Source organism: Macrobrachium nipponense, chromosome 19 (assembly GCF_015104395.2).
Source record: "Macrobrachium nipponense isolate FS-2020 chromosome 19, ASM1510439v2, whole genome shotgun sequence".
Taxonomy (NCBI): domain Eukaryota; kingdom Metazoa; phylum Arthropoda; class Malacostraca; order Decapoda; family Palaemonidae; genus Macrobrachium; species Macrobrachium nipponense.
In genome coordinates, this window is record NC_061088.1 from 31,714,212 (window position 1) to 31,724,903 (window position 10,692).

At 44.7% G+C, this 10,692-nt stretch overlaps 1 protein-coding gene across 5 annotated transcripts in view; it reads right to left on the reverse strand.

The window, feature by feature from the left end:
- The window catches only part of LOC135215608 (E3 ubiquitin-protein ligase Mdm2-like), an 89,924-nt gene extending 79,449 nt beyond the window's left edge, over positions 1-10,475 (reverse strand). The window contains exon 1 of one of the 5 annotated variants that reach the window (XM_064250524.1): positions 10,322-10,475. Coding sequence is in view for 3 of the 5 variants with exons in the window: in XM_064250506.1 (XP_064106576.1) it covers positions 10,108-10,153 (46 nt within the window). In the remaining 2 variants the exon portion in view is untranslated. Of the gene's footprint in view, positions 1-10,107; positions 10,263-10,285 lie in introns of those variants that run through there. The other 4 variants (XM_064250515.1, XM_064250531.1, XM_064250506.1 and 1 more) reach the window with 4 other exon arrangements.
- Positions 10,476-10,692: the final 217 nt, after the last annotated feature.

Sequence of the window (10,692 nt, forward strand, 5' to 3'; positions counted from 1 at the left end):
TAAATCCATTCCTACATATAATTGTTCTTTTCCTCATGGAAAACATTTTCCTGAAATTTCTCATTGTTCTTTTAAATGACACTAATTTCTGCTGCAAATCAATTACTGGTGCCTAATGTAGTATGGCCATTTTCAAAAAGCAACAAAAAGGGAAACAGCCCAACAATCAAAAACGACAGACAATATATAAAGGTAAATTCTTAATAAGCACCCAATTACTATAGGTAAAGTAAATTTCCAAAGAAATAACAGATGGAAAGTAATTACATACTTAGATCAACCAATTAAAAAACTAAGCAAACCCCTATCTAGTGTGACTAAAACACCAAGACCTATACACCTCTATTATTAATTTAAATTGTGGATTCCTAAGACAGCAAAATTTCTGTACTATTTCCTAAATTGCGGTATTTCTACATAAGCAATCCGCGGTGGCCTAGACTATGGCAATTGACGTTTTCCTATGTTATTTTACTTACTGAACAAGAATTTAAAGTAATATTTATTCGGACGACTGTAATTAAACCCCAGGGGCCAGTATTAAACGCGGCGAAATACATTACGTCCCAATCCCTAATGGATGTCGTATCCGCGGTTACGTTCCTTACAGTTCATGCGGAACTATTCTTTAGAATTACCCTGCAAGAAATGTAACCGCGGATACGACATACACAAGGGATTGGGGTCCAATTATTTTGCTGTGTTTAGTACTGGCCCCTGGGGGTTAATTACAGTCGTCCGAATAAATGTTACTTTAAATTCTTGTACAGTAGGTAAAACTGCATAGAAAAACCGCAACTGCCATAGCCTAGGCCGCCGCGGATAAGTACCCTAGATCTAGCTAAATTGCAAAATGACAAGGGAAACTTGTTGCTAATACATTCAGGCCTTCCACTGCACCAGAGCAAATTTCCAGTTCTAAATCAATTTGCAGTAGATTACAGTGAATTTAAATAAAGCACAATAACAAATTACAGGAATAAATTTTCCTAACCAAAGACATTATATGTAACAATAAACAATTAACACCTGCTGGTAAGCTCCTCTACAAGCCGAGCCCCGTAAAAAAATAAATAAAAAAATCTTTAAAACACAATACACCACACCAACCAAGAAACAGTCAACTGGTAACTGCTAGTGTAAAACATTCAAATCAATTTGTGAAGCAAAACAAAGCCCTATTCAATAATAATAAGATAAAAAAAGCCACTCAAAAATTAAAAAATCAATCAAACCATGCTCACTACAGTTACCACTAATCAGATGCTCTAATACAGTATTGTACATCTAAATTTCATACAGACAAATGGACTAGATCGCTGGCGCTGTCCTACACCTCAAGACACGACCACAATGTAGAACATACAGAACCTAATTGCCAAAAACTGTTTCTTTTGCCTAGTTCTCTACCTAAAAACTGAAATAATACAACAGCTTTGCAACTTTGAAAAGAAAACCAATTCTAGCTGGAGAGTAGTGTGCTTCCATACCAAATAACTATCAATACTTTGTTGCCAGTTAGTTAGTATTACTATATAAAAAATAAATCAAAACATAAATGCATATATACAACGGTTGAATAACTCAAAAATACTGAAACTATTTAAAAGAAAGAACTTATCCAGCCACATAAATAATATAACCAACGAGGTACACTAACAGAGAGAGAGAGAAAGAGAAAAAAGAGGAATGCAATGCTATCTGAATCACTAGTCTAGTGTCATCAAATAATGAATTACAGAAACCTAAGCAAATACTACATCAGCATTATTAAATATTGTTACTTTTAACTATCTATGGAATTAACACAGCCATAGATAATCTAAGGAAGACCGCCACATATGGATATTGTTTATTAATGATTGTCTTTTGATCAAACAACATACTGCAGAAGTGTATACAATACAGTATACACAAGAGACTTAACTTGAGAAACTTACTGAAAAAATTACAAATATGATATTGTAATGATACAATTAAGTTTGTTCATACTTACCTGGCAGATATATATAATCAAGTACCCACCCACCTCCCCTCAGGAGACAGTGGAAATAAAAAAATTATGAATAGAAAATGGGAATGATTCCTGATACCCGCCTCCCAGCGGCGGGAATGGGTACTAACCACCTGACTCCCACTGCGTGTGTCGTAAGTGTTTAAATTTCTGTCGGATTCGGAAAAATACAGCTATATATATATCTGCCAGGTAAGTATGAACAAACTTAATTGTATCATTACAATATCATTTTGTTCATGAAACTTACCTGTCAGATATATATATAGCTGAATCCCACCTTTGGTGGTGGGAGTAGACAGAATAGAAGATTTTAGGAAACATATATATGCAGATAATTGATATCTTGATTCCTTACCTGTTAGCATAGCTGACTTCGTGGTTACTGCCGCGTAAGTCTGCTTGTGCTACTAGAGTTGCCAGCGAGTAGAGACCTATATAGCTGGTGCACAATCCAGATGTCTGTCAAACAGGGCGAGACCACGACGTGACTAGACCATTGACCATACAAATGAGGGCAACGAAGTAAAAACCAAACCACCTGGCGTAGCCTACCAAAAGTATCCCACATAGACTAAGCTAATGGAAGGGAGATCCGCCGCAGGCGGTCAACCCCACAACCATAACACAAGTTAAAAACTCCCCTAAACCATTAAAGGATAGGATGAGCGCTACCTCCTGCCCCCAAAACAGTGTCTGCAGCGACGTATGGTCCGAGCGAGTAACAATTTTCGTATGTTGCTTTCACCTCCCGCAGGTAGTGTGAAGCGAACACCGAATTGCTTCGCCAATAAGTGGCGCCCAAAATGTCTTTGATTGCCATATTTTTGTGAAAAGCCACCGAAGTAGCAATAGCCCTCAACTCGTGGGCTTTCACTTTCAGAAGCTCCATGTCACTTTCACTACACTTTTCATGGGCTTCCTTAACCGTACTTCTTAAGAAGAACGCCAGTGCATTCTTCGACATCGGAAGATCTGGTTTTTTCACAGAGCACCACAAGTTCTCCGAAGAACCTCTGCATGCTCTGGTTCTCTGCAAATAAAACTTGAGAGCCCTGACAGGACACAGGACTCTCTCAGCTTCAGGTCCCACTAGCTCCGACAACCCCTTGATCTCGAACGTTCTCGGCCAAGGGTTGGAAGGGTTCTCGTTCTTTGCTAAGAACGTAGGACTTAAGGGACAAACTGCACTATGATCCTTGAACCCAATATGCTTGCTTATGACTTGAATTTCGCTAACCCTCTTCGCCGTCGCCAGAGCGGTTAGGAAAATGGTCTTCTTAGTAAGATTCCTAAGCGAGGCTAAATGGAGCGGTTCAAATTGACTCGACATGAGAAACTTCAGTACCACGTCTAAGTTCCACGATGGTACTTTAGGTTGGAGAACTTTCACAGTCTCAAATGATCTAATGAGATCATGAATGTCTCTATCATTCGCTAAGTCGAGTCCTCTATGTCTGAAGACCACAGAAAGCACGCTTCTGTAGCCTTTAATCGTGGGAACGGCTAGTTTCGCTTCTTTCCTAAGGTGAAGAAGGAAATCTGCTATCTGGCTCACAGAGGTTGAGGTGGAGGAAATGCCCTTCCTTCTGCACCAACTTCTAAAGACAGCCCACTTTGATTGGTAAACTGCGATTGAGGAGGGCCTCCTTGCGGTGGCAATCGCCGTTGCCACAGGTCTTGAAAAACCCCTCGCTCTGGCCAACTTCTTGATAGTCTGAACGCAGTCAGACTCAGAGCGGGGAGGTTTTTGTGGTACCTCTCGAAGTGGGGCTGTCTGAGTAGATCTTTCCTTAGGGGCAGAGTCCTCGGAAAGTCTACTAGGAAGGACATCACCTCCGTGAACCAGTCGGCCGCTGGCCAGAAGGGGGCGATGAGGGTCATTCTCGCTCCTTCTGATGCAGCGAACTTCCTCATTACTTCCCCGAGGATTTTGAATGGGGGAAAAGCGTAAATGTCTAGTCCCGACCAATTCCACAGTAGGGCGTCTACTGCCACTGCTCCCGGGTCCAGAACTGGGGAGCAATACAGCGGAAGTCTCTTCGTTCGGGAAGTTTGCGAAAACGTCCACATGAGGACGTCCCCACAGCTTCCATAGCGCCTGGCATACTTCCTGATGAAGGGTCCATTCCGTCGGCAGAAGCTGTCCTTGCCGACTGAGAAGGTCCGCTCGCACGTTTTCCACGCCTGACACAAACCTTGTCAGAATCGTGACGTTTTGCGACTTCGCCCAAATCAGGATATTCCTCGCGATGACGAACAGAGAATGAGAGTGAGTTCCCCCCTGTTTCCTGAGGTATGCCAAGGCTGTGGTGTTGTCCGAGTTTATCTGAACCACTTTGCTGGAGACTTCCTCCTCGAAGAACCTTAGAGCGAGGTAAACCGCTGAGAGTTCTTTTAGGTTGATGTGCCAGGACACCTGTTCCCCTCTCCAGGTGCCTGACACTTCTCTCCCTCCCAGTGTTGCTCCCCAACCCGTGGAGGACGCGTCGGAGAACAACACTAGGTCGGGGTTCCGAAGCTTGAGCGAAAGTCCTTCCGCAAGCTTCTTTGGATCCAACCACCATTTGAGGTGCTTTTTCACTTCTTCCGTCAAAAACAAGACCTCTTCTAGATCCTGTTTGCGTGACCAATTGCTTGAGAGGAAGAACTGAAGTGGTCGGAGGTGCAACCTTCCCAGAGAAACAAACTTCTCCAGTGAGGAAATGGTCCCCAGCAGACTCATCCATTCCCTCACCGAGCATGTTTCCTTCCCTAGAAAGGCCGACACTTTGTCCAGGCATTGAAGTTGTCGCCCCTGGGACGGAAAAGCCCGAAAAGCCACTGAGTCCATCTGAATCCCCAGATAGACTAAGGATTGAGAAGGAGTCAGATGCGACTTCTCGAGATTCACCAGAAGTCCCAGGGACTTCGCTAACGACAGAGTCGTGTGAAGGTCCTTCAGACACCTGTCTTGCGATGAGGCTCGAATAAGCCAGTCGTCTAGGTAGAGAGAGATCCTTATTTCCGCAAGATGGAGGCACCTCGCAACGTTCTTCATAAGAACGGTGAACACCATCGGCGCCGTGCTGAGACCGAAGCAGAGTGCCCTGAATTGGAAAATCTTCCCTTTCAGGACAAACCGCAGGTATTTCCTTGATCGGGGATGGATGGGGACGTGAAAGTATGCGTCCTGAAGGTCTAACGAGACCATCCAATCCCCCGGTCTTAAAGCTGCAAGCACGGATTGAGGTGTCTCCATCTTGAACTTCTGCTTGGTAACGAAGCGATTTAGACTGCTGACATCCAGAACGGGGCGCCACCCCCCTGACTGCTTCGGCACTAGGAACAGACGGTTGTAAAACCCCGGAGAACTCCGGTCGAAGACCTGTTCCACTGCCTGCTTCTCGATCATTTGATCTAGTAGATCGTGAAGCACTTTCTGCTTTTCTCCCTGATACGACGGAGACAAATCCTTTGGTGTCGAAGACAGCGGGGGTAACATCAGGAAAGGAATTCTGTACCCCTTCTTGACGATGTCCAGAGACCAAGCGTCGGCACCTCTCTCTTCCCAAGCTTCCGCGAAATGTAGAAGCCTGGCTCCTACCGGTGTCTGAAGGACTTCCCTCTCACTTCTTGCTCTTGGAAGGAGCGGGAGTCTTGCCTCTGAAAGAGCCTCTTCCTCGAGGGGCTGGCTTCGAGGAAGAAGCGGATCGAAAGGGCTTCGACTTCTTCAAAGCAGAGGACCCAGAAGACGAAGAAGTAGTGCAGGCTTCTAGAAGACTGTGCCAGAAGGTCTTGAGTTGCTTTCTCCTGGAGACTAGCAGCTATGTCCTTTACCATAGACTGGGGGAAGAGATGTTCTGAGAAAGGAGCGAAAAGAAGATCCGCTTTTTGCGCTGGTGAGACCGACTTTGCAGTAAAATTGCAAAAAAGTGCTCTTTTCTTAAGCAGTCCCGTGCTGAAATGAGCAGCCAATTCCTCAGAACCATCCCTGACGGCCTTGTCCATGCAAGACAATACACTGGACAGCTCCCCCAGACTGATGGAATCAGAACTCCTGGACCTGGCATCCAATACTCCCAGGCACCAGTCAAGAAAATTAAAGACCTCTAGTGTCCTGAAGAGGCCTTTAAGGTGAAAGTCTAACTCGCTATGTGTCCACGAGACCTTCGAGGAAGACAAAAAAGATCTTCTGGTGGCATCTACAATGCTACCAAAGTCTCCTTGAGCTGAGGCTGGAAGCTTGACTCCGACGTTTTCTCCCGTCTCATACCACATACCAGCTTTGCCACCGAGTCTTGAAGGTGGTAAAGCGAAAGAGGTCTTGCCCGAAGCTTTCCTCTTTTCCATCCAATCATGGACCTTTCTAAAAGCTTGCTTCGTAGAAAGCGACTTCTTCATTCTCACAAAGCCCGAGATCTTAGCAGCTTTGGAAGACGAAAACTGAGAGGGAGGAGTACGTGGAGCTTCAGGTTGGAAAGTGTCTGCAAAGACTGACTGAAGTAAACGAGTCAAAACCTTGTAGTCCGTCGAAACTGGAGCCAACTGCTGTTCTTCGTCCACTTCGACGAAAGCGTCACTAACTTCCTCTTCAGACACTGGAGAAGTCGGAGGAAGTAAAGAAGAGTCCCGAGCTTTCTCAAAAGAGAAAGAACGGCGAACAGGAAGAGTTCCCGCCTCCGCTTGTGCTTGCGGAAGTGGAAAACTGACGTCCGTCAGGCGCGCGTTTGGCGTCCGAAGCCAATCTACTGGCGCCGACAGAAGCGCGCTCAAACGCCGCAGGTGTACACCTGGCGTCCACTTGTGCGCGCTGACGTCCACTGGTGCGCGCCGAGCGTCCACTGATGCGCGCCGAGCGTCCACTGGTGCACGCCGAGCGTCCACTAAAACTCTCTGAGCGTCCACTGGTGCTCGCGAAACTTGCACCGAGTCACGTTCGGCGTCCACTAAAGCGCGTTTGACTTTCACAGAAGCGCGCTCGGCATCTAAAGAAACTCGCTTCTTATCCACAAGTTTCGTAGCAGCGGAAACAACCGCTTCACGAGAGCGAGAAACTAATTTCTCGCCTCCTCTAGAAAGTTGCTGGGGAGCAGAACGAACTCTAGAGGGAGACTCAAACGGAGAGAGAGACGAGCGAGGAGAGGGAGAGGGAGAACGCCTCGACCTCTTCACAGGAAGATTGTCATCCTTCTTACGGCGACGTGGAACAGTCTCTCTCGAAGGAAAAACATCTCGAAGTTGCTGCTGAAGAGACTGGAGAATCTTGCTTGTAGGTGAAGCCTCCTTTTCTGGGGAGGGGCTGATCCTGTGAGCAGGAGAGTGGCGAGGGGACCGCCTTCTTGGCTAACTCCCAGGAACCGCCGCTTCACGCACCTTAGAGCGACTGCGGCGCTCGAAAGAAACATCTAGGGAAGATTCCGCCTCCGAATAATCCTTACGCTTCTTCTGCGGAGGAAAAGCAGCAAACGCACTATCAGGCGACGAGCAAAGTTCCGGAGAACAACTTGGACGTGAAGCGTCCCGAACGCGAGCCGTCCTTTCAGCGGACGTGATGCGGTATGAGAGCTCCACCCCTTGCGCGGGGAGGAAGCTTCAGAAGAAGAAAAGCACTCCTTGAGAAGACGTGCACGCGCACGCTCCTTGGCAGTCTGGGTATGTTCGTCAGAAGCTGCCGAAGGCACGCCAGATCGGTGGGGGTTCCTCGTAACCCTCCTTCGACTTTCGACATGCTCTCTCCCCGTAATCTGGGAGTCAAGCAGAGGTCTAGGTCTAGAGGCGGAATGAGGCCGATCTGACGCACACCATCCACTACACAAGGGGCACTTTCACTGCACTTCTCTTCACTTTTGCTCTCCAGAGCTAACACTTTTGATTCTAAGTTACGAATCGATTCAAGAATTAGCGATAATGTATTACCTTCTACCGACACTGTCTCAGGGGCCGGAGGCAACACTACAGGGGTAGGAGCATAATCTACAGAAGGAGGGTTAGCAGGAGAATAATTTAAATCTTGCCTACCTGAAACACTCCTGGAGGAAGACCTCCTTAACCTATCTCGCTCAAGTTTCTTAAGATAGGTTTCATACGCCTTCCATTCCGACTCTGTTAGTCTTTCACACTCCTTACAACGACTTTCAAACGTACATTCATTCCCCCTGCAAACTTTACAAACAGAATGTGGGTCTACTGAAGCTTTCAGTAGCCTACCTCTACATTCAGACATGGAACAAAATCTAGCGCTAGCAGAACTATGAACCCTGACATCTTGATCAAAGAAAAATCAATACCAAATTCAAATCAAACCAAAGTCAACGTGTGCCAAGCCACCGATCAATTCAGATACCAAAGAAAAACCAAAAGGGATACTCAAGTAGCTAGTAAGTTTCCAAAATCTGGACGGAGGTGCTGCAAACAGGTGTTTCCAGCACCGGCGACAGAAAAATTATGAATAGAAAATGGGAATGATTCCTGATACCCGCCTCCCAGCGGCGGGAATGGGTACTAACCACCTGACTCCCACTGCGTGTGTCGTAAGTGTTTAAATTTCTGTCGGATTCGGAAAAATACAGCTATATATATATCTGACAGGTAAGTTTCATGAACAAATTACCTTTTTTTTAATGCAGAAAAGCTCGACTGAATGCCACATTTAGTTCCAGCCACTCCAGATCAACACATATGTATATAAACAAAAGATGGCAAATTTCTAACAATATTTCAGTAAATTTCTCAAGTTACTTCAACATGTACACCATTTCCCATAATGTTCAATAAAAAAAAAATCACTGTAATAAACAACATCTAAATGCGGGGTTCTTCCTCAAACTTAGCCGGATACCCATTCATACATCTCAACATTCTATTTGGGAGAGAAAACCGCAAAATATTATGTTTGGTAATCAAGCTATCTTTATACAGCAAAATACAGATATGTTGCCATGCCAAATCAATGGAGAATACTTTGCACCACCTGGTTTAAAAGACTGCAAGATCAAACACCAATTTCCATCGTTTATGTCCTACAACCTTCAGCGGCAAATTATTTGTCTTGAGAGCATCCGTTCTTGCTTATGCTTTACAAACACTAAATATCTCAATATCAGTTACAAGCTTATAATAAAAATGACACTAAATCACCCTAATTTGTTTCATCTACCTAGAATGTCAATGTATCCATCATTAGGCTGATAGTCCAAAAATGAAACAAACCCTAAAATTCCTTAAAATTCAAAGCACACCAAGCCAGCAATACCTTCTACACACCCAAGTTTCTCCAAAACAGCATTCTCTTAGCCTTAACTACAAATTCGGAAAACTACTAGATTACAATTGAATTTTGAGAGACAGGCTAGCTATACAATCAAATGTATTCAGTGCCTATAGCTATGGGCTTGCATCTAGGTTTACGGCTACCTTTTCTTCCCTGTATTTAATAACTATTGTAACCAATGGGATTGTTAACCTACTAAACCTACCTACAGACAGAAATCAGAAGTGAAGAAGAAGAAAATTCAAATACAAAGGTATAACTCCCCCATGTTCCTCGACTCTACATAGTCTAATTTGCAGCTCAATGCAAGTTACCTAAGATCAGTGACCTAACGTAACCCTACACTACCTAGTATAACCTCACCTTGCCCTGGGTAGGCTAGGCTGAGTTCCAATTTCAAAAACACTTGTAGAAACGATTAACTTTGGCCATGATATGAAGGCGTAGCATTGTCGGCAGTTTAGTATCTCGAAAAATGCTTTATGGTATAACGAGTAAAAATTAAACCCATTTCACCACTTAATGTGCAGCTGAAAAATGTATGCTAGACAAAAGTTCAACCTTATCCAAAATGACGAACACAGAAAGACCATGACCTTCGTGAATCGTAACATCATGCTAAGACTAACAAGACCAAATATTTCCGAAATATATTTAATTAAAGAATATAGGAAGACGACGTCAAAACCGTTAATATTACATAAAAGGAAAAATGCAGGCTTGTTCGTACTAAACGCAACCACTTCCTACAATGATAATGACGACCGAGATGATTTTTTGTCGTAGACTACCACTTTTCTAAATAACATATGTCATTTCTTAAGCTTGTTTTAATTCTCACCATTCAATTGCTCAGCGAAGTTGCCTCCCATCAGCGGAACAACCATCAACGTGTCAACTATAAACAATTAAGACGACTAGAAATACACCAGGTCCTAATGGCGGTCGTGTCCTCTTTCTCAATTCGCACATAAACTCTCGATACACACTCTCTGGCTCCTCCCCGACGACTGACTTACCTCTGCCCAAAACCTTCGTCAGAAGAGGTCACTTACGAGGGCCATGGTTGACACCTGCTTCAACAGACGGAAGGAATGGAAAGTAGTAGGGGTCCTGATGCGACGCGAACCGACAAGTCCAAGTTAGACGATGAAGAACAACAACGCAGCAGCAGCAGCAGCAGCAGCAGCTGAGCTGAAAGCTCCGCCCTTGAGCTGCCCATCGCTGCTTTCGAGTTGCGACACGGCCACAGGATACAACACGTAGTACTATATACAACGCTTAACGTGAGTAACGCGAATTTCGTGAAATTCCTGTGGTGTTGGTTGCGATCTGTCATGGACATCCAATTCCTCCTTTGTCCCTACCTTTAGGAAGTGGTGTTTCAGATTTTCATGCATGATATATCTTTCAGATGTTCCCAGTT